The 25625-nt window shown below is 32.6% G+C and overlaps 1 protein-coding gene across 1 annotated transcript; it reads right to left on the bottom strand.

The window, feature by feature from the left end:
* Window positions 1-12550: 12550 nt before the first annotated feature.
* Window positions 12551-13959, bottom strand: LOC127558224 (olfactory receptor 14C36-like). The gene has a single exon (XM_051991451.1). The coding sequence runs from the start codon at window positions 13957-13959 to the stop codon at window positions 13024-13026; it is 936 nt and encodes a 311-aa protein (XP_051847411.1). The 3' UTR covers window positions 12551-13023.
* Window positions 13960-25625: the final 11666 nt, after the last annotated feature.

The raw sequence follows: 25625 nt of genomic DNA, 5'->3' as shown, positions 1-25625 counted from the left end.
TCCATTTCATTTTGAAAATGTCATAAACTGACTCCAACCTCTTTCCCTTTTCATTCTATATTACTCCACTTTATATGAAGGCCTTCTAACAATTCTAGAGACTGAGATAACTTCCCCCCAAAAGGTGATCAAGATCATGGCTATTCAGGTTGGGAGAGAAGAGAGAATAAGGACTGAGAATTAGAAAATAAAGCAGAAGAATGCTATGATAAAAAAGGAAGCTCATGTATATCCATGGAAACCAGGATGAAATCAATCAACAAATGTTTATTAAGCACTTTTCAAACCTTTTGCCTAAATCTTAAGTATATTCTTAGTGGGAGCTTTGAATAACTTAAATTTTACTCATCATTTTTCTTTTAAAATAAGCTGCTTATATCTAAAGAGATGTGAGTAACATGGAGTTTAAGAGCCATAATATATATATATATATATATATATATTATATATATATATTATATATATATATATATATATATATATATATATATATAATTATTATTATTATTTTTATTTATTTATTTATTTTAATAGTTTTTTACTTACAAGTTATATGCATGGGTAATTTTATAGCATTGACAATTGCCAAACTTTTTGTTCCAATTTTTCCCCTCCTTACCCCCACTCCTTCCCTTAGATGGCAGGATGACCAATACATGTTAAATATATTAAAGTATAAATTAAATACAAAATAAGTATACATGTCCAAACTGTTATTTTGCTGTTCAAAAAGAATCGGACTCTGAAATATTGTACAATTAGCCTGTGAAGGAAATAAAAAATGCAGGTGGGCAAAAATATAGGGATCGGGAATTCAATGTAATGGTTCTTAGTCGTCTCCCAGAGTTCTTTTGCTGGGTGTAGCTGGTTCGGTTCATTACTGCTCCATTGGAACTGATTTGGTTCATCTCATTGTTGAAGATGGCCAGGTCCATCAGAATTGATCATCATATAGTATTGTTGTTGAAGTATATAATGATCTCCTGTTCCTGCTTATTTCACTCAGCATCAGTTCATGTAAGTCTCTGCAGGCCTTTCTGAAATCATCCGGCAAGTCATTTCTTACCGAACAATAATATTCCATAATATTCATACACCACAATTTATTCAGCCATTCTCCAACTGATGGACATCCACTCAGTTTCCAGTTTCTGGCCACTACAAAGAGGGCTGCCACAAATATTAAGAGCCATAATATTGACCCTAATTTTAAACTGGGCAGATTGATGGAACATGGTTAGAGCACTGGGTTTGAAACTGGAAAGACTCACAGTTCTTCATTTAAAAAGGCCTCAAACATTTGCTAGCTCTATGATTCTGGGCAAGTCACTTTATCCTATTTGCCTCAATTTCCTCATCTGTAAAATGGGATAGAGAAGATGATGAGAAAGGATTCCAGTATCTTTGGCAAGATTTCATTGGCATGAAAAAAAGTAAGACAATTGAAAAATAACTGAGCAGCAAGTTTAAACCAAAGAAAACATTGGTATGATGTATGAAGATAATAATTTTGACTTTGGATCTCCTTATTCTTACTCATAGGATTCCTTGCTTCCTTAAATCCATGGTTCTGTGCTCCATCCTACATGAGATATGTTCTATTTGTTGGGTGTGTTCCACCTATTATATCTGAGAGAAAGAATGGAGGGGGATGAATATAGTGTGTATCTTACTGCCATCAGGATTGGTTTAAAGAGAAAAATTTTAGACATATTCAATTTATGGTAAAACTTCTCCCACCTTATTGAAAAATGGAAGGGGAAAAGTGAAAAGGGAAAGAATAAGCTAAGTGGAAGTGAATACAAAAATTGTGAGGAAAAGGAGTAAGATAGGGGGAGGAACTCTAAGATTGGGGGGCAGGGATACTAAAAAGGGAGGGCTGTGAGAAGCAAGTGGTGCTCACAAGTTTAATACTGGGGAGGGGAGTAAGGGGTAAGCAAAGGAGAAAAGTTTAAGCTGGGGTTAACAAAATGGCAAGTAATATAGAATTGGTAATTTTAACCATAAATGGGGTAAACTCCCCCATAAAGAGAAGTGGTTAGCAGACTGGATTAAAAGCCAGAATCCTACAATATGTCCTTTACAGGAAACACACTGGAAGCAGGGCGATTCATACAGAGTGAAAGTAAAAGATTGAAGCAGAACCTACTATGCTTCAGGTGAAGTCAAAAAAGCAGGGGTAGCTATCCTGATCTCAGATCAAGCATGATTCTTACAAGGTGCTAAGTCAGTGGAATTGATAGAGGCAATGATTGTTCATCAGGGTGCTTAACAGTTCTCTAAATGTACTTAGTACTTATTAAGAGTTCCACAAGATTCACACTTTCAAGAGAGCATGTATAAGCTAGGAGTCTCAACCAGGATGCACTTAGGAAAGCTCACAAGCCCACTGTCAGAGGCGGAGTCAGATTCATTCCAACTTCCACCTTTGTTCTGGCTGGAGATTTGGAGGAAAAGAGGCTAAAGCTAGCAGAGACAAAGGACTAGCTGCAAAAGCTCTCAGAACCAAGAGATAGGACTCTAAAAAAGGTAACTGGGCTATTTTGAAGGAGACAATAAAGGATTTGGATTTTAACTCTTGACTGCATTTGGAGTGATTACACTGAACTGAAAGGAAAGCTGCCTCCAGAAGCCCCGCAAGAAACCTGTTCCCGGGAAACATTATATTTTAGAGAAGAACATTACAAAAAGTAAAAATTGATCTAAGTAAAAGAGATAAGGAAGGGCACTATATCTTGCTCAAGGATAGAATAGATAATGAAGCAATATCAATATTAAATATGTATGCACCACATGGTGTAGTATCTAAATTCTTAAAAGAGAAATTAAGAGAGCTGCAAGAAGAAATAGACAGCAAAACTATAAGCGTGGGAGATCTCAACCTTGTACTCTCAGAATTTGATTTATCTAATAAATCTTATACATGTTAAATATGTTATAGTATATCCTAGATATAATATATGTGTGCAGAACCTAACAGTTCTCTTGTTGCACAGGAAGAATTCGATTCAGAAGGTAAAAATAACCTGAGAAGAAAAGTCAAATAATTAGATAAATCAAACCACAAAATAAATAAGAAAGAAGTCAAAGAGGGAAATAGAATACTAGAAAAGTTAGATATGATAGAAAGTTTTTTGGAGAGAACTAAATGGAGACAGAAAAAAGTACACTTTTTCTCAGCAGTTCATGGAACATATGCAAAAATTGACCATATATTAGGACATAAAAACCTTAAACTCAAATGCAGTAAGGTAGACATAGTAAATGCATCCTTTTCAGACCACGAAACATTGAAAATTATATTCAATAAAAAGTCAGGGGAAAATAGACAAAAAAATTTGGAAACTAAATAATCTCATACTAAAGAATGATTGGGTGAAACAGTAAATCATAAACATAATTAATAACTTCACCCAAGAAAATGACAATAAAGAGACATCATACCAAAATGTGTGGGATGCAGCCAAAGTGGTAATAAGGAGAAATTTTATATTATTATTGTTCTGTAAGAAATGACCAGCAGGATGAATACAGAAAGACTTGAAAATACTTACATGAAATGATGCTGAGTGAAATGAGCAGAACCAGGATATCATTATACACTTCAACAACTCTCTGAGGATGTATTCTGATGGAAGTAGATATCTTCAAGAAAGAGAAGATCTAATTCAGTTCCAGTTGATCAGTGATGGACAGAATCAGCCTCACCCAGAGAAGGAACACTGGGAAATGAGTGTGAACTGTTTGCATGTTTTTCTTCTCAGCTTATTTTTATCTTCTGAATTGAAATCTTCCTGTGCAACAAGAGAACTGTTAGGTTTTGCATACACATATTGTATCTAGGATATACTGTGACATATTTAACATGTATAAGACTGCCTGCCATCTAGGGGAGGGAATGTAGGGAAGGATGGGAAAAGTCGGAACAGAAGTGAGTGCAAGGGATAATGTAAAAAATTACCCATGCATATATACTGTCAATAAAAAGTTATTAAAAAAAAAGAAAACCTGAATATAATAGACCTCTGGATAAAACTGAATAAGAACCAAAAGAAATACACTTTTTCTCTTTAGTATATGGCACCTACACAAAAAATGATCATGTATTACAGCATAAAAACCTCATAATCAAATAAAGAAAGACAGAAACAGCAAATATTTCTTTTTCAGACCATGATGCATAAAATTATATTTAATAAAGGGGCAGAGAAAAATAAACTAAGAACCAATTCAAAATTAAATAATCTAATTTTTAAAAAATGAGTAGGTAAAAAAACAAATCACAGAAACTATACATGATTTCCTTCCAGAGAAGAACAATAATGAGACAACAAGGCAAAACTTATGGAATATAGCCAAAACAGTTCTTAGGAGAAGGTTTAAAGCTGTAAATTGATACATGAATAAAAGAGAGAAAGAGATCAATGAATTGGGTATGCAACTAACAAAACTAGAAAAAGAACAAAATAAATCTCTCCAATTAAATACCAAATTAAAAATTCTAAAACTCAAAGGAGAGATTAATAAAATTGAAGCTAAAAAAGCTATTGAATTAATAAATAAAACTAAGAGTTGGGTTTATAAAAAAACAACAAAATTGAAAAAGCTTTGGTTAATTTGATTAGAAAAAGGAAAGAAAAAACCAAATTATCGGCATTAAAAATGAAAAGAGTGAACTTGCCAATGACAAAGAAACTAACGTAATAATTAGGAGCTATTTTGCCAATTGTATGGCAGCATATCTGACAATCTAACCAAAATGGATGGATATTTACAAAAATATAAATTGCCCAGATTAAAAGAAGAGGAAATAAATTATTTAAACATACCATTTTAGAATAAGAAATTGAACAAGTCATTAATGACTTGAAAGAATAAGAAAAATATCTAAGACTGAGAAAAAATATCTTGGGCCAAATGGATTCATGAGTGAATACTGCCAAACATTTAAAGAACAATCAATTCCAATACAATGCAAACTATTTGAAAAAAAAAATAGGTAGAGGAGCACTGCCAAATTCCTTCTATGGCATAAGTGTGTCACTGATACCTAAACTAGGAAGAACCAAAACAGAGAAAGGGAATTGCAGACCAATCTCCTTAATGAATATTGATGCAAAAGTTTTAAATCAAATATTAGCAAAAAACATTACAGCAATTTATCAGCAGGATAAGACACTATGACCAAGTGGGATTTATACCAGGAATGCAGGGCTGGTTCATCATCAGGAAAACTATTACCATAATTGATCATATCGATAATAAAACCAGTAGAAATCATATGGTAATCTCAATAGATGCAGAAAGGTTTTGACAAAATAGCATGCATTCCTAGTGAAAACACTAGAGAGCATAGGGATAAAGGAAGCTTTCCTTTAAGTAATAAGCAATAAGTAATAAGTATCTAAAACCAATAGTAATCATTATTTGTAATGGAGAGAAGCTAGACTCATTTCAAACAAGATCAGGGATGAAAGAAAGATGCCCATTATCAACATTATTATTCAACTTCATTGATCGACATCTAGAAAATTAGAAATATTATATTTAGCAAAAGGAAAAGAAAAAATACAGGAATTAGAATAGAGAATGAGAAAATGAAACTATCACTCTTGGCAGAAAATATGATAATATACTTAGAAACTTCTCACACAAAGTCAGATCTAAACAATTTGGAAAATATAAAATGTTCATGGGTAGGCTGAGCTAATATAATAAAAATAGCAATTCTGCCTAAATTGGTCTACTTGTTCAGTACCACACCAATCAAACTACAAAGAAATTATTTTGTAGAATAAGAAAAAATAATAACAAAATTCATCTGGAAGAATAAAGGTCAAGATTATCAAAGGAATTAATGGGAAAAACACAAAGGATGGTAGCTTAGCAGTACAAAACCTAAAAGAATATTATAAAGCAGCAGCCATCAAAATCATTTGGTATTTGCTATTAAATACAGTGGTGACTCAGTGGAACAGATTAAATATACATGATCAATAATCAAGACTTATAGCAATCTAGTACTTGGTGAACCTCTAAACTCCAGCTGCAGGAATAAGAATTCACTATTTGACAAAAAAAACAGTTTTTGCACAAAATTAACAAAAACAAGATTAAGGAAATAAAAAGCTGGGGGAAATATTTCCAGCCAAGATTTCATTTTGAAAATATATAAAGAACTATATCCAATTCATAAGAATACAAGTCATTCCCCATTGAAAAATGGTCAAAGTATATAGCCAGACATTTTTCAGATGATGAAATTAGAGATATCTATAATTATATAAAACATGTTCTAAATCACTATTGATTAGAGAAATGCAAATCTCTTGGACTGGCTAAGATATCAGCAAAAGATAATGATAAATTTTGGAGGGAATGTGAGGCAACTGGGATATTAATCCATTATTCATGTTGTGAAATGATCCAAGCATTCTGGAGAGCAATTTGGAACTATGCTTAAATTGCTATAAAATTATGCATACCCTTTGACCCATCAGTACTATTACTTAGTCTGTATCCCAAGGAAATTATAAAGGAAGGGAAAGGACACACATATGCAAATCTGTTATAGCAGCTCTTTTTGTGGTACCAAAGAATTACAAAATGAGTAGATGTCCATCAATTATGGAATTGCTGAAGTAGGTCTAGTACATGAATGCAATAGGGTATCATTTCTATAAGAAATGATAAACAAGCTGATTTTAGAAAGGTTTGGATTTATATCAACTGATGCTAAGAGAAATAAGCATAACCAATACATTATACACAAAAACAACAAGAATGTGATGATCAACTATAAAAGATTGGTTCTTCTTAGTGGTTCAGTATTCCAAAGCAATTTCTCTCTCTCTCTCTCTCTCTCCTCTCTCTCTCTCTCTCTCTCTCTCTCTCTCTTTTTCTCTCTCTCTCTCTCTCTTTAACAAGAGAATATCTTCCTTCTTTGTTTTGTTTGTGTTAGGTATAGCACTAAGATTACTCTTTAATTCTTTTTTATTGAAGCTTTTTAGTTTCATAACATATTCATGGAAAAATTTTCAATACTGACCCTTACAAAATCTTGTGTTCCAAATTTCCTAGATGGCAAGTAATCCATTATATGTTAAATATGTTGAAATATATGTTAAATCCAATATAGGTATACATATTTGTACAATTATCTTCCTGCATAAGAAAAATCAGATCAAAAAGAAAGAAATGCAAACAATAAAAAAAAAGAGTGAAAATTCTATTGTGTTTTACATGCAGTCCTCTCTCTGGATGTAGATAGCTTTCTTCTCTGACCCTGGAAATTTTTTTTTTAGGAAGTTAATTGATGTCTTGTTCAATTTTATTTTCTAAAGTGAGGTTTAGTGTTTCATTTATTTTTCTGAAACTTTGGACAATTTATATTTTTGTAAATATTGTCTCTTTCACTTATATTGTCATATCTATTGACATTTCTATGTATTGGCACACATGCATTTATTTTCCTCTCCAGTGGTGGTGAATATATTCTTTTCATTTTTCATACTGGTAATTTGGTTTTCTTTGTTTTTTTTAATCAAATTAATCAGATTTATAAAATTTAATAGTTTTTTTCATAAAATCAATTCTTAGTTTTTTTTATTAGTTTAATAATTTTCTTACTTTCAATTTTATTAAGCTCTTTTTTGATTTTCAGAATTTCTAATTTTCCATTATTGGGAATTTTAAACCTATTCTTTTTTCTAGCTCTTTTCTTTGCATGCATGACCAATTTATTAATTTATGCACTTTATTCATGTAAGTCCCTAGAGATATAAAAAATTTCCCCAAGAACTGTTTGGCTGCACCTCATAAATTTTGGTATTTTGTCTTATTATTGTCATACTCTAGGATGAAGTCATTGATTGTTTCTCTAATTCATTGTTTAATCCACTCATTCAGGAATAGATTATTTAGTTTCCATTTAATTTAGTCTATATTTCAGTAACTCTTTATTACATATACATTTATTGTATCATGATCTGAAAAGAGTGTATTTAATATATCTGCCTTGATTGTTTCTCTGATTCATTGTTTAATCCACTCATTCAGGATTAGATTGTTTAATTTCCATTTAATTTTTAGTCTATCTTTCAGTAACTCTTTATTACCTATACATTTATTATATCATGATCTGAAAAGAGTATATTTAATATATCTGCCTTTCTGCACTTTAATGGGAGATTTTATGCCCTAAAATATGTTCAAATTTTTTGAATGTGACATGTACTGTTGAGAAAAAAATTAGATTTCTTTCTGTTCCCATTCACTTTTCTCCAAAGTCTGTTCTATATAATTTCCCTAAAATTCTATTTACATCCTTAACTTCTTTCTCATTTATTTGGTGGTTAGATTTATCTAGTTCTGAGAGAGGGAGGGTGAGGTTCCTCACTAGAATAGTTTTGTCTGTCTATTTCTTCTTGTGAGACGCTGCTGAAACAATTCTGGGGGAAAATTTTATATCTCTAAATAGCAACATAAATAAAAAAGAGAAAGAGGAGATCAATGAATTATTCATGTAACTAAAAAAGCTAGAAAATGACAAATTTAAAACCTTCAATTAAATACCAAATTAGAAATTTTGAAACTCAAAAGAAATAAAATAGAGACTGAGAAAACAATTGAACTAATTACAAAACTAAGACTTTCACATGTTATCTGGACTAGTGATGTAACCTAGGGATGGTTTTGCTACAGATACCCTGAAAACTTAGAATTTCTCAGCCTTTCATTTAGCCAGTGTCTGAAATTTGTTTTATTTTTCCCTTTCACTTAGAGTTTAAATGCCTCAAGGGAACGAATAGTTTTCTTTTTGAAAATACTCCTTTATTTGTAATTTATGGTATAAAACAAGAATTTCTATGAACAGAGTAGAATTTTTCAATCATTGGACATGAAACTACAAATTTATTATGTTAAACTTGCTATTCCATTTTATTATATAATAAAGTAATTTTTGTGCAAGCAAAGGCTACCATTAGACACATATGTGTATATGTGTAAAACTATTCAATATACACTTGTATTTTTTTATCTTTCTCTGTGTGCATTCCTTCATATAACATGTGTAGTTAATTTAGGTTATTTGTCATTGTTAAAATGATTTAGCCACTTAAAGTTGTTCTTAAAACTGAAATGCTATTATTATATATTGTATTCTCTCAATTCTGCTCATTTTACTCTCCAATATTTCTGTTTTTTTTTTTTCTAAAAGCAATGACTCATCATTTCTTACAGCACAGAAACATTTCATGAGAATCAAATATCACAATTTTCAACCATTCCCCCAAATTTTCCAAATATTTGCTAACACAAAGAGAGATGCTATAAGTACTCATCTTTGGAAATAGAGGTGGTAGTGGTATTAATAGTACAAAAGCTGTAGATAATATAATAACTCATTGGTCACAATTCCCGATGGATCTACAAAATTGTTGGATCAGTTCATAATTCCAAAAATGAATTCATTTTTCAATTTTTTTTTCCATATCATGATTCCATGATCATGTTTTACGTATATTGGATTACCTGCTGCCTGGGGGAGGGAGCAGGGGAAAGGGAAGCAGAATAATTTGGAATACAAGTTTTTGCAAGGATGAACAGTGAAAGCTATTTTTGCATGCATTATGAAAATAATAAGCTATTATTTGAAAAAAATTTCCTTATCCGCACCAACATTTATAACTTTCTGCTTTTATCATCTTAGACAATCTATTAGATGTAAAATGGCATGTCAAAATCATTTACTTTGCATGTCTCTAATCATTAATGAATTGAAGCATGTTCATATGAGCATAAATTATCTTGATGTCTTCACTGAAAAACTTCCTGTTTATATCTTTTGACCATTTATCAACTGAGGAAAGACTTGCATAATTATAGATTTGAAAAAAAAATCTGTATGTATTTAAGACATAAGACCTTTATATGGGTAACATAAAGTTTTCCTCCAAATATGTACAGAAGAATTGGAAATGTTTGACACATATTGAATTACTTACTGTCTAGGAAAAGAAGTGGGGAAAGGGAGGAAAAAATTGGACCACAAGGTTTTGCAAGACTTGATGAGGGAAAGATTTCTTTCTAGATTCCCACCCTCTCCTAGTTGATAATGTAATTTCCCTTTAGCTCACAAATCCTGGTTCCTTTGAATTCCAATAGAAGATCCGGACTTGTCCCAGCCCCACCTGGATCTGAACCAACTTTGGGGCTACACCCAAAAGCCCCTCGAGCTAAGTCTTCTATTATAAAAAGGCCATGCTGGGAACTCCTCTGTGCAGGGATTCCAAACATGGTATCCATGTGAGGACCCTCTGTCCACTGGACCCTTTGTCCAGAGCTCTCCTTATCTCTATCTTCACCTAATAATAAACCTCTTTTATCAATCTAGCTCTCTGGACCAATAAATGCTTTTATTGGGAACTCAAGCCACTACTAGACCCCATTTACCGCCGTATCCTTGCGCCGAATCCAAGGGGGTTGCAGGAGATCTTTGCTTGACTCCCTGTACCCTGAATTTGTCACTAGACCTCAACTAAACCCTAATTTCACTTAGGTACCCCAAATCTAGACCTCAACAGAGTAAACATTAAAAATTATCTATGCATATGTTTTGAAAATTAAAAAGCTTTAATGAAAAATTAAAATAAAAATTTCTCCAATTTTTGCTTTCCTTCTAATCTCAGCTATATTTTTGTGTACAAAATTTCATCTCATTCTGCTCTCTACCTCTTATGAATTCACAAATCATTTGCATGTCCAGAAGTCACTTAAATAATATAGTTCATATTCTTCAGATTTTTTTCTTATTATATCCCTTTATTTCTAAGTCTTAAAACAATTTTAACCCTAACAATAAATGGTGAAAGGCTCAATTTCTACCTTACTGCTTTTCATATTCTTAACAATTTTTATCAAATAATTAATTCTTATGCCCAAAACTTAAATTTTTATACATGCTAAATACAATGTTACTATATTTTTTGCTACTTCAAATCCTATTTACTTTGTTCCATTATTTTACCTTTCTATTTTTTAACCAATACCAGATGATTTTAAAAATTGCTGCCTTATGATACACTTTAAGATCTAGTACAGCTAAAACTTTTTGTGTGACATTTTTTCATTATTTCCTTTGATATTCTTGATTTTTTGTTCTTCCAAATTACTACTATAATTCAGCAAAATTATTTTTAACAATCTAATTTTGTGACATTGAATACATAAATTAACAAAGGTTAAATTGTTATATTTATCTTCTCAGAGTTTGGACCAGTATTTGTATTACTCTAAGAAATAATTTGAGAAAATTAAAGAAATTTAAGAAATGTTTCTTAAGTAATTTTTTAAAGAAAATTTTTGTTATTCATTCAATCACTACTGACATTTCTTTTTTTTATTTTAACATTTTTTCTATATTTTGTTTCTTGTGTTCCAAATCAATTACTGACTTTTCAAAAAAAAAAAAAACTACTAATGATGTTTAAAATACTCTATTGTTCAAATTCTATTGTTTTCTAATTCAACCATTTATTATCCTAACATCCATCTTTATTTCTTTTTAGACTTTTAATTATTTAATTGCTTTTCTGACCATTCTGAGATTCCCCCACTTGCTATTTTACTTCCCATCTTCAATGAAGATTACAATTAGATTGTGAGATACATTAAGGTGTACATATTCTACTTTGTATTTGATCCTGAGGCTACAGGGAGCTATTAAAGCTGTTTGAATAGGAGAGTGACATGATTACACAAATTCCTTACATAAAGTAATTCAACAACTGTGTGAAGTCAATTTTTAAAGATGGTTTTTCTGAGTCCTAAAAACCAATTAGGAGAGCATTAAAATATTCCATAAGTATTGGAGAGAATGTAAACTAGGTGTATGGCTATTGAATGGAGAGACAATTAAAAAGAAAAAAAGTATATTTTTATATACAAAGAAGAATATAAAGGTTCTATCTAATTGTAAATCTCTATATCATGAAGCTTGCCATAAATATTTACAATAATAAATTCAAAGTGAAACTACTTTAAAAAATTAATTCTAATTTTAATTTTTGGAATAAAACAAGCATTTCCATAGCATAGTATAATAAAAAGATGATCACACATGAAACTGAAATCCATTATGTATAACTTGTTATCCTTTAAATATTTATTAAAATTATTTAGTAAATTCTCTTTCTTATTTTTCTTTTTTCTTCCCTCCTCCTATCCCTTGAGATGATTGCCATTATACACAAATAGGTATACATGCAAGTTTTTTCATGTTTTTCTAAGATTAGTCAGCTCATCATTTCTTATAGCACAGTATATTATATTCCATCACAATCACATACCAAAAATTCATGTCACTTAAAAAAAGAACATAGTATTAATCTCCAGGCATAATCCTTATCCTTATGTTGAGTATCCTTATGTTGAGATGAAATCTTCCTGGTCTGAGGAAACAGAACTATCCATGTGAATTTGACATGGGGGAAAAAAACAACCTCTGAACCATGTGTTATACATTCCTCATTTATATATCATAAGCAGAATTGCCAAATGCCACCGAAGAGCTAAAAAAATATATTATTTGGAATTTGTGAATATGTCTCATTAATGATACTGAAATTTATAATATTTAGGTCAATTCTAGTGACTTTTTTTTCATATAGACCAGGGATTCATCTTTACCCATCTACAGATAAATAGCAACTAATAAACTAACAATGCTATACACACACACACACACACACACACACACACACAGAGTGAGAGAAAGGAGGGAGGGAGGAAGACAGGGAGGAAAAAGAAAGGAGGGAGAAAGAGAGACAGACAGAAAGAGATAGAGAAAGAGAGAGAGACACACACAGGAGAAACAGAGACAGAGACAGAGAGATACACAAAAAGACACAGAAAGACAGACAGAGAAAGACAGAGAGAGAGATAAAAAAAGACTTTTATGGGATTTTAAATTTACAAATAAAGTAAGATCAATAACATTAGGAAAGAAATATAATTTATGCTTTATTTAATAAAAAGGTTTTTTTTCTTCATTACTAATCTTATAGCCTCTTTTATCTGCTGATTCCTTAGACTGTATAAAATAGGGTTCAAAAAGGGAGGAATTATGGAATAGAATACTGAAATGATTATATCTTTAATAGACCCAGAATCTGAAGGTGGTTGTAGGTGCATGTAAGAGGTTGAAATAAGGAACAAAGAAACCACAATGATGTGAGGGATGCAAGTAGAGAAGGCTTTTCTTTGGTCTTCTTTCACTGGAAATCTAAGCACAGTGGAAAATATTCTAATATATGATACAACGATGAAGACAAAGCAGCCAACAAGAGCTAGAGCAGAGACAAATAAAGATATCAAATTGAAGAATATCTCTGAACAAGAGATCTTGAGTAGAGAGGGGATATTACAGAAGAACTGGTGGATCACATTGGATTGACAGAAAGACAAATGAAATGTTAAACCAGTATGGAGACCTGCATACAAAATCCCAGTGAACAAGCAGGTTAAGGTCATCTGCATGCAGGCATGAGAGTTCATGATCACTGGATAAAGAAGTGGATGGCAGATGGCAACATAGCGATCATGGGCCATGACAGTGAGCAAAGTGTACTCAACATAGGCCATCCAGACTAGCAGAAATATTTGAATTGCACATCCAGTAACTGAAATAACCCTGTTGTTCACCAGGGAGTTAATGGATGCTGGGGGAACAGTTACTGATATGAAGCAGATATCCACAATGGAAAGATTCCTAATGAAAAAGTACATAGGGGTATGGAGTCTCCTGTCAATGGTGGTGATGATGACAATGAGGAGATTTCCCATCAAGCCTGCTGAGTAAATCAGAAAGAAAAGCAAAGAATATAAGATCTGCAGCTCTCTGTTATCAGAAAACTCCATAAGGAGAAATTCAGTTATTGAGTTGTTCAAGTTAGACATTTTCTGAGTCTTTGACCCACTGATTGACCTAGAGAGGCAAAAAGAAACCAAACAGTCCATTAATCAGCAATTATTAAGGACAAAATATTTGCAAAGGCTAGAAGAAATTATTTCATTTTTATCCTTACCACATAAGACCTAAACAGTCAGCATGACCCATGGTGTGTAGTGATTATGTGACCCTGAACAGGTTCCCTTTGAAAGAAATTTAAGATTTTTGTAGGAGATGAAGATCTTTGATAGTAAAGGACATTTCTTCCCCTAGGAATTCCATCTATTAAAAAATTTCATACTTAGGGAAGGAAAAAATCCTACCAAAGACCCTATATTTTCTTCCTATTGTCTTTAATGTGAGTGACTACATCAGTACAAGTACCTGACCTAGGTTAGAAGCCAAGAAGGAAATTGGTGATCTTTAATTTTTAAGTCCTTTGAAATGTTGTCTTAGCCTCCACGGTCATCTCACTTTCATTAATAGCTGTGAACAGTTTAAAAGAGAAAGTTAGAAGTTTAAAAAGACAGTTTCAAAAATACTGGTTGCTTTTGCTGGCAGTGAAGAAAGGGACCATAATGTTTTATCTTACCAATGCCCTATACAGAGTCTTCCACTGACTGAAAGAAGGAATTGCAAATGAATGAGAAACATATGCAACAATATATTTTCTTTGTTTAAGAACCAGATCTGCTGATTTGGTCTGTCATACTTTCTGCTCTTATGAATTGTCTCATTTTATCTAATTTTCACCATAGCTGGTGATGGGCTAGTCACTTCAACTTTCTACCATTCAGATGCATCAGGCAAGAAAAGTGACTGGTTTATTCAGCTCTACCCTTGTTTCACATGGAATAGTATCCAAGGGAGTGTAGTGTTCTGATACTCCATCTCTCTTTCACTTCTGTCCACAACTTCTCTGAAGAAATCTTTCAAAGTCAAAGATCTAGCTTTTTGAAACAACTGGTAGGCAGATATTTCTTGGTCATTAGTTACCATGATAACATTTTATTTTATTTTTTCTTATTAGTATTTTATCTTTCTCAAGTGAGATGTAAAAACAATGTTTACCATTCTTTTTCAAAATTATAATTCCAGATTCCCTTTGTTCTTCACTTTCCACCACCATTACTCCATTGATAATGCGAGAAATTAAAAATATATTACACATGCATAGTCATGCAAAATATTTCTATAGCAATCATGTTGTGAAAGAAAACAGAACCCAAAAAAAGAAAGGTAAAAAAATATGCTTCAATCTGCACTCTGACACTATCAGTTCATTGTCTGGGGAAAAGAGCATTTTCATCATAAGTCCTTTAGAGTTGTTTTGGATTGTTCTAATAGTGAGAAAAGTTATAACATTTACAGATAATTATCTTACAATATTGCTGTTACTTTACAAAGTACATGCCATCTTGTATTAGTTCATAGAAGTCTTTCCAGCTTTTTCTGAGAGCATCTCTTAATCATTCAAAATATAACTTTGAGAGGAGTATCAATCAGATTCTGACATGGGAGCTACATTTTTGGGGTTATGTTGAATACTTACATTTGTAATCACAAATGTATGCCTTTTTTCTTTTTGTTCTGAAGTTTGTCCCACTTTCTTCATCCTTCCCCATCTGGCACAAAATATACTATACATTTGTATATTCAATCCCTTTACCAGAAAGGATTGAAAGTAGAGAAATGTTTAAAAAGAAGAGATGTATACAGTGGTAGAAAAAAAAAAAGAAGGGGTAGGGAAGGATGAATGTAGAGATGAAGGAAGGAAGGGAAGAAGAAAGAAAGGAAGGAAGGAAGGAACAAAGGCAGGAATGAAAGAATGAAGAAAGGAATGAGGGATGCAGGAAAAGAAAAAGGGAGGAAAAAATAAAAGAAAAATGGAAGGGGGGAAAGCATGATATTCAAAACCACTGTAACTAACCTTAATAAAAAACAAGTTTCCTTGCTGTTAGCTTCTGCAATGTAAGTTGCTCAGAGATGATATTACTGAATTCCTCTGCCACAGAAAAACTTCCAAAATTCCCCTCAGCACAGGCTGGATTGGCAGAAAATTATAAAGTTTCCGTTCTTTTCTAGTTGTAATATTTCTGTTCTTTTTCTTGTCAGGGAAGCAGGCTTTCCCTCAATTTCCCCCATTGTATTTGTAGTTATAGTTAGACAGAATTTTTGATAAAATGGCCCCATAAGGCCAATTTCACCTTTGTTGGACATTCCTTATATCTCCCTTGGGACAGTATCTCTGCTCTTCAGCCAAATACGGACAGGCAGAGACCAGTGCCCTGAGGTAATTTTTCTCTGGGTAGAAAAGAGAAGGTGCCAAAAAAGTCCTCTCAGGTGCCCTGGGTTGGAGTTCAAGAAATGTTAATTAATGTTCATGGGAGTGGATATGTATTATAGTTGTACGAGTCACTATCTCTCAACATCCCTCAAGAGATTGGAATAAGTCCCCTTCTTACATTTTTCAAAAGGCAGAATAGCAGAGAATCAAATGTCCTGAGGACTATTTAGCTTGTTAGCACAATTGATACAGATATACTGTGACTATGGTTGTAGCTTTGATTGACATATAGGCAAAAAAAATCACAAATTTTGGGTAAAATATTTTTAAAATATTTCTTTTCACATCATTTTTTACTTCCAATAATTCCTTGTTACAATGACAAAAGTGTGAGAGGGAGAACCTAGTTAAGGAAATGATAACATCTGGCAGATGAGAAAACATTTGAAACCCATAATTTAACAACCTTCTACCAAGAGGGAAATGGTGTGCTCTATCTTGTTCTTCTTGTGTTCTCTACTCTGTTAACCACTCATCTTCTTTTATATTTCTCATTTGATCTTAGGGTCTAATGTGTTGTTTAACACTAATAAAATAGTTGACCCATATCTAGAGCACTTTTACTTCTATAATTGATGCCTTTGGGATATACTCATTAATGTCTCTCAGTATTATATATTACACATTTTCTCGTGATCTTTCTTATAAATTCTAAATTGATTTCCAAAGAGTTGGTTAAATTTGTAGCCCCATCAAACATGGAACAATGTGTGTATCTACTCCCTAACATTTTCTATATTGACTTTTGTCAGCTTCTATCAATCTAGACTGATTTCATGTTCTGTCTATAATCCATCAGGTGGTATGCATTACCATAGGTAAATCTGTAAATTCTTAGTGCTCTGGGAAGCTCTTTAAGAGTATAAGTGATAGAGATCTGAGATGTAGGGCATTCCTTGTTCTCAAAATTTGCTTGTAGTATGACTATGTCTAAACCACGAACACATTTATATCTTATCTTGATAAAGACCGTTAGATATTGATCAATTCCTAGTTTCTACAATATTATTTTCCAATTTCCCCAGCAATTTTTGTCAAGTAGTAAGTTCTTATCCCAGAAGCTGGAATCATAGTGCTTATCAAACACTAGGTTACTACAGTCATTGACAATTGTGTCTTGTAAACCTCACCTATTCCACTGATCCACCACTTTATTTCTCAGCCAGTACCAAATAGTTATGACCACTGCTTTATAGTATACTTTTAGGTCTGGTACAGCTAGGCCATCTTTGTTTGAATTTTCCCCATGGATTCTATTGAAATTCATCATGTTTTGTCATTTCAGATAAATTTTGTTATTATTTTTCTAGCTCCATTAAACAATTTGCTGACAGCTTGATTGATATGGCATTCAATAAGTATGTACATTTAAACAGTTATCATTTTTTAATTATACTCACACTGCCTACCCATGAGCACTTGTAGAGGAGGAGTAAAAGTATAGCATAGACTAAATTTTTTAATAAACATGCTGATTTGGAAAGGAGATTTCCAATGTCCAGGTCAATGAGTAAAATTGGAAGTTAGTTAATGTTCTCTAGAAAATTATTTTTTGGGCAACCTCCTATATCATAATGGCCTAGTTCTACATCTGTGACCAGGCAGAACATCTTATCTCCACATTGATTCAATGAGACTGGGATTTACCCAAGAAAAATGGGAAAATTAACCTCTTATAAAGAAGTAAGCTATATATATATATATATATATATATATATATATGTATATATATATATATGTATATATACCCTAATGGTAACTATTCAGAATAAAGTGGGGTATCAATTTTCAGAATAAAGTGGGGTATCAATTTTCAATTTCACAAATCCCTTTTCCCTTTTCTCTTCCTAGTTATGTCTTTTACCATTTATTTATTAGGGAATGGCTCTTATTTTTATCAGTGTTTATCAGTTGTTTATTCTTTGTTTTAGGAGCAATCAACCAATTTTATTAAGTGCTTCCTATGTTTCTGATATTATGTAAGTTTCTTGGGATACAAATAAAAAATACTTTAATCAATTTAGTTTCCTGGAGATTACAACAAGCTCACAAATTAGTAAATATAATATTTGTGCAAACTTAATGGAAAGTACTTAGGAGCATATGTATATAATTACATGCAGGCATATATATGTGCAAGCTTAGATAGATATATGTATATGGTCATATATCTATAGGCTTCTATTTCCAAATCTAACTGAAACAATTACTTTTTGGACATTTTAAATTGATGTCTCAAAGGTATTTAAATTTCAGTGTCTGTGTTGGTACTTGTGATTTTTCCCTTCCAACCCATATTTCCCCTAAACTTCCATATTCCTGTTGAAAATAACATCATTGTTATCATTACACTTAGAGTCATCTTTGATACCTCATTTGCTTTCACCCACCATATCCAATCAGTTGCAAAGTCTTGCCCACCATTTGCAAATCATTGTCCTTTTTTTTCTTATTAATACGACCACCGCCCAAATTCATATTCTTATCAACTCTTGTCAATGCTTTAAAAGTAATGTCACAAATGGTCTCCCAATAGCTAGTGTATCCTCTCTCCAATCCATCCACCATTTAGTTACCAAAGTGACTTTCTCTAAACAAAAATTGAGATTATTGTAGTCTTATTCGATAAATTGAAAAGGCTCCCTGGTACTTCTTGGATAAGATATGAATTCTTCCATTTCATTTTGAAAATGTTATAAACTGACTCCAACCTCTTTCCCTTTTCATTCTATATTACTCCACTTTATATGAAGGCCTTCTAACAATTCTAGAGACTGAGATAACTTCCCCCCAAAAGGTGATCAAGATCATGGCTATTCAGGTTGGGAGAGAAGAGAGAATATGGACTGAGAATTAGAAAATAAATTCAGAATAGAAAGATAGAATCAGAAGAATAGAAAATAAAGCAGAAAAGTGCTATGATAAAAAAGGAAGCTCATGTATATCCATGGAAACCAGGATGAAATCAATCAACAAATGTTTATTAAGCACTTTTCAAACTTTTTGCCTAAATCTTAAGTATATTCTTAGTGGGAGCTTTGAATAACTTAAATTTTACTCATCATTTTTCTTTCTTTCTTTTTTTTTAATTTAATAACTTTTTATTGACAGAACCCATGCCAGGGTAATTTTTTACAGCATTATCCCTTGCACTCACTTCTGTTCCGATTTTTCCCCTCGCTCCCTCTACCCCCTCTCCCAGATGGCAAGCAGTCCAATACATGTTAAATATGCCATAGTATATTCTAGATACAATATACATCATTTTTCTTTTTAAATAAGCTGCTTATACCTAAAGAGATGTGAACAACATGGAGTTTAAGAGCCACAATATATATTTTTAAATTTATTTTAAATTTATTTATTTTAATAGATTTTTCTTTACAAGTTATATGCATGGGTAATTTTATAGCATTGACAATTGCCTTTTGTTTTAATTTTTCCCTTCCTTCCCCCCACTCCCTCTTTTAGATGGCAGGATGACCAATACATGTTAAATATATTAAAGTATAAATTGAATACAAAATAAGTGTACATGTCCAAACTGTTATTTTGCTGTTCAAAAAGAATCGGACTCTGAAATATTGTACAATTAGCCTGTGAAGGAAATAAAAAGTGCAGGCAGGCAAAAATATAGGGATTGGGAATGCAATGTAATGGTTCTTAGTCATCTCCCAGAGTTCTTTTGCTGGGTGTAGCTGGTTCGGTTCATTACTGCTCCATTGGAATTGATTTGGTTCATCTCATTGCTGAAGAAATGGCCAGGTCCATCAGAATTGATCATCATATAGTATTGCTGTTGAAGTATATAATGATCTCCTGTTCCTGCTTATTTCACTCAGCATCAGTTCGTGTAAGTCTCTGCAGGCCTTTCTGAAATCATCCTGCCTGTCATTTCTTACTGAACAATAATATTCCATAATATTTATATACCACAATTTATTCAGCCATTCTCCAACTGATGGACATCCACTCAGTTTCCAGTTTCTGGCCACTACAAAGAGGGCTGCCACAAACATTAAGAGCCATAATATTGAACCTAACCTTAAACTGGGCAGATTGATGGAACATGGTTAGAGCACTGGGTTTGGAACTGGAAAGACTCATAGTTCTTCATTTAAAAAGGCCTTCAACACTTGCTAGCTCTATGATTCTGAGCAAGTCACTTTATCCTATTTGCCTCAATTTCCTCATCTGTAAAATGGGATAGGGAAGACGATGAGAAAGGATTCCAGTATCTTCGCCAAGCTTTTATTGGCATGAAAAAAGTCAGACAATTGAAAAATAACTGAGCAGCAAGTTTAAACCAAAGAAAATATTGGTATGATGTATGAAGATAATAATTTTGACTTTGGATGCATGATCTCCTTATTCTTACTCATAGGATTCCTTGCTTCCTTAAATCCATGGTTCTGTGCTCCATCCTACATGAGACATGTTCTATTTCACAAATTTGTTTCACATTTGTTCACATTCTCTCCCTCTAGAAACCCCCATATATCATTTGGTATATTATTTGTGTATTATTACATGGTACAGCTATATATTCTCTCCCTACTTTGTAAATTTCCTTAAGGAAGGCACTATTTCGCAGTTCTAGTTGTGCTATGCCTACCGTAATATTTGGCACAAAGAAAACAATAAATATATGACAACTTAAGTTGAAATCTATAATTTCAGTAAGTCTCGAGACATATTCTATTTTATGAAGGTTGTTATTAACCAAATGCTATGCAGTAACTATCTAAAGTTTTAGTCACTCTCTCCAGGGACCAAGGTTGTCTTGGGGCAAGGAGGTCTCCAAGTTTTTGAGTGGAAAAATTTGTATTTTGTATCATTATTATATCTTCTCAGTAAATGTATGTTTGTAAAAGATTTTTTAGACCCATATTCAATGATGATTACAAGAATAATAAACACTAGAGCTTGTTCCCTGGCACCAACCCTCACTTTCATTTCTAATTACAAATTTTATCTTATTGTGAATAAATTTGCTTAATAAAGAAAAAAGAAAGGTTAATTCATTTAATCAATCCACCAGCACCCAATAACACAATTGCCACTGGGCTTTGGATTCATCACTTATCCCATAAAGTCTCTGATTGTTGCAATATTTACTGCCAGGGTTGGTGTGGAAATCAAAATCTATATGGCAGGTAAAGGGTTTTGTAGACCAGTGATCAATGAAAGCATTTGTTATTTACATGGCACAGTGGATAGAGCACAGGACTTGAACTAAAGAAGAGCTATCTGCACAACTTAAAAACTGGCAAAGTTTTTCCAGACACTTACTAGCTACACGACCCTGGGCAAGTAATTTAATGCTGTTTGCCTGCTTCCTCAGGTATAAAATGAGCTGGAAAAGGAAATAGCAAACTACTCCAGTATCTTTGCCAAGAAAATCCTAAATGGGGACACAAAAAATCTTAACTGAACTGAAACAACAGAGCAATAATAACAACTCAGAGTGACTGGGAGAACTGAATCAGATTATATTTGTAAATTTTAAAGCCTTGTTAAATGGAATGAACTTTGAGGTTCTCCCTGCAAGCCCAGTCCTTACTTAACATGAACAGAAGGTCTTTGGTCTTCCCATTTGACCTCTTCCAATCAATCCTCACAATTCTCTTGGGTGAATCACCCACAATTCTACAGAAAAATATTTAATTATTCTGTAAAACCTAAGAGAGATAACCAGGCAAAGGGATTCTCTGAAGGGCTACAAGTATTTGCTTCAGCAATAGCATCTTATATTTTATGCATCCTTGGACATTACATTGGAAAGTAATAAAGAGACAGCATCACTCTTCACTTTCTCGATTCTCAGGCTGCTTTTCCGCCAGATCATTTTGAGTACAGTGACCAGGCAAGTTAGTAAAAAGTAGGTTGGAAATATAAATTTTTATTTGTTTCATGATTTTCTTATTGCTTTTAGAGTTAAATGATTGTGTCTTTTGTAGATGGCAAAGAATCTCCTAAAAGTGTTGGAACGTCTACAGATGCAAGTAAGAATGAGGGCATTCCAGGACCTAGGATACTGAGTATGTTGATTTTTGGGTTCCATTCTTGAATTTTTACAAAAATCAGAATACAGGATAAGAATAACCATAGCAAAAACAACAAAAATTATTTTAATTATTTCAAAATTTATAATGCTTTCAATACCAGATACCTTGTAATGAGTTTTTAAAAATTAATTGTTAACTGACTCTTCACATTCTTATCTCACTTGATCTTAACAGCGAATGTGAGGTAGTTGTTTTAATTATCACCATTTTGTAGATGAAAACACTGAAATACAGAGAGGATAAATGAATAGTCTTCGGTAACACAACAGGCCTGTTGCCTGGCTTGAACCTCAGTCTTCATGATTCTTGTGCTAATATACCATGTTACCTCCCACAGAATCCTAAAACCATTGATTTAGATTTGGGGTGGATCTTAGGAGTCATCTTAGAAGTCCTCCTCTGCCCTTGCTCTCATTAAAGTAAATCCTGCCATTATTCCACAGTATTCATTATTTGACATTTCTTCCTTCTTTTAAACTAAAATACTTTCCCTAAAATGATTATGCATCACGTTAGCAAGTTTTAGCCTAGAGTATCTCTAATTCCAGCTCTGCAGGTATTGTGAGGAGCTACACAGAGCCCCTGAAAGTCATTTTTTACATGAATTATATATTTGTATTCATTATATTCTGTTTTCTGGAATGATCAGAGGTGAGTGTGCAAAAGATCAGATAGATCAGAAGAAGAGATAAGAATAGAAAAATAGAGCAATATTTAGGTATTACCTTCTCATTGTTTTTTGATCAGGAGATAGCAAAGTACATGCTTCTTTTATCAGACATTAAGTAAGCCTTTCTACCAGTTTGATTGTTTCTTTTGTTTTTTATTTCCTTTTAATGAATATATTTGTGGAAGGGATGGAGAATTGTTTTCTCTATAGAAGAGGATAGATCTAACTCTGTCTAGTGATAAATGTTAGGCTGATTGCTAATGAATATCTTCCCTATTAGACTAGAAACCATCATTTGATTAACTAATGTTTGTTGAAGGCATAAAGAAAAGAATTCTGTTTGTCTGTTGACTAAGATTTTAATAATATGAGATGTTCCAGATAAGGGAAGGTGGTAAAATATGTGGTTTAGGAAAGTGGATGGTTATTCTTTGAATTATTCAGCTGAACCCAGACTGAGCTATGATTACCTAAAAAACCTAACTCAAAGAGCATTTTTATTGAATGATAAAATTACAAAATATTTGTATTAAGTGAATGTTCTGGATAAGTTTAGGTGCTCAAAGTCATATTTTTCACTGAACACAAAGAGCATATAATTAAATAACTGTGCTGTGGGAGTGGGTAGTTATTCACTTGTGTGGTTTATAATGTTATTATAATATGCAATAGTCAATCAATAATCATTTATTAAGTGCCTACTATGTGTTAGGCACTGGGGTAAGCATTGGATATCTGAAGAAAAGGAAATGATAGTCTATCCTTGAGGAACTCCACAATCTAATGATTTTGAGCAGCCCCCTAAGAACTGTCTGATGATTTGAACTGCTTGACAATGTAGAGGACTTTTAAGGAGAGTACCATGAAGTGGGACTGGATAAAAAGATTAGGACCAGGTTACTAGGGACCTTAAATATTTTATCAATAGTGGGGATTACAAGGTTTGAGTCTGCTGAATTAATAACTCTAGAAACAAGATATTGTTTATTTCAATTCACGAATCAAAGCCATTGTTTCTTTAAAATTCTCTAGATCAAGTCTAAGGTTATGATAGCAATCAGAAAAGGAATTGAGAGGTTGAAAAAGCACAAGATAGTGCTTTTATTAGTCACCCAAGTAGATTGAGCAAGTAGACATTCTAATCAAATGTAGCCTGGCTCAACCTAAGAGAGAAGAGCTGATCTCGACAGAAATATTTAAAACCCAGAAATGATTTTGGATAATTCTTAGTACTAGAGTGGCCTACTTGGAATCAGGCTTGGTGGATTGTAGTGTGGTTAAACAACCACAAGTTCAAATATACTAGTGGTATTTATTTGGTTGGATTCCCTGATTAATTTGGTCAAGTTAGGATCAGAGACTTAAAACTGGAAGAAGCTGAGTCTAATGCCTTAATTTTACTTATTTTACTTAATTTTGCTAATTTTACAATTAAGATTTATAATTTAAATTTATAACTGATATGTAGCAAAGTGAAATGGTTTTTCTAGAATAACAAAACTAATATGGTTTTGACAGGGTTTTTGAATCCAGCTCTTACTGACTACAAATTCAGTGGCCTCTCAAATATCCCAAAAAACTTGTCTCCAGAACCTAGGACACTTACTGAATATTTAAAAATTACTTTTCATTTCAATGTTTCATGGAACATTGTTGAAGATCCAAAATGTGGGATTAATCCTCCAGTAGAATACAATTTCTATCTTCTTCCTACATAATTTTTAAGGAGTGTATAAATAACCCTAAGGGTGATTTTTCAACTAATACTTATGTATGCTTTTTCACAAATGACTTAGAGAGTCTCCCTTGAAAGCAGATTTTTAACAAGGGGTAAAAATAATAAATTTTAAGAGTACAGTTGCCTAAGACAATGATAGCAGAGGGGCACCAAGTGTAGAAAAACATTGCATTATGAGAAGGCTATTTACCTCAAATGTGAATGTGGCTGATTTTTAGTTTTAGAAGTTGACAATGAAAAAGAAGTATCTAAAATCAGTTTCCTTTTTTTTTTTATGCCAGTGATTTTTGTTGAAAGACACTCTCCAAGGTACTTTTTGAGACGTATGTAAGGTAAGACACTGAATTTACTGTGTTTTTAAAGGAAAAGAAATAAGCTACAGTTTCAGAGGAAAGCAGTTAAGAGAGTTCTTTTAACTATTTTGAATGGGAAGCAATATAAAAGAAAGTAAAAGACAACTGCTCAATAAGGTTGAGATGATAAGCACTGATAAGGGAGAGAAGTGAGAGCTGCTCAATGTATATTTGGCTTCTTTTTTTCTGCCAAGGATGATGACTTTAGTGCTAAAAAGAATATAAGTTAACCACAAGTGTTTTATTAGTCAGTGAAGAAATAGTATAGTAAGAGATAACTCTTCATGACTTCAATTAAACTTAGATAATCATACATAATATTGAAATCATTTTAACATTGTCCAGGGCATTTTCTTGGCAAAAGTACTGGAGTGGTTTGTTCTTCCCTTCTCCAGTGGATAAATATGACAAAGCTGTGGTTTTTCCATTAACAATGCATGACAATGAGAGTTGAATTATAAGGAGAGAGTTAAGAGCCAGAGAATTGAAGCTTTTGAA

This window comes from Antechinus flavipes, chromosome 3 (genome assembly GCF_016432865.1).
Source record: "Antechinus flavipes isolate AdamAnt ecotype Samford, QLD, Australia chromosome 3, AdamAnt_v2, whole genome shotgun sequence".
NCBI classification, from domain to species: domain Eukaryota; kingdom Metazoa; phylum Chordata; class Mammalia; order Dasyuromorphia; family Dasyuridae; genus Antechinus; species Antechinus flavipes.
The sequence above is the reverse complement of the archived record's forward strand: the minus strand, read 5'-3'. Positions and strand labels throughout refer to the sequence as shown.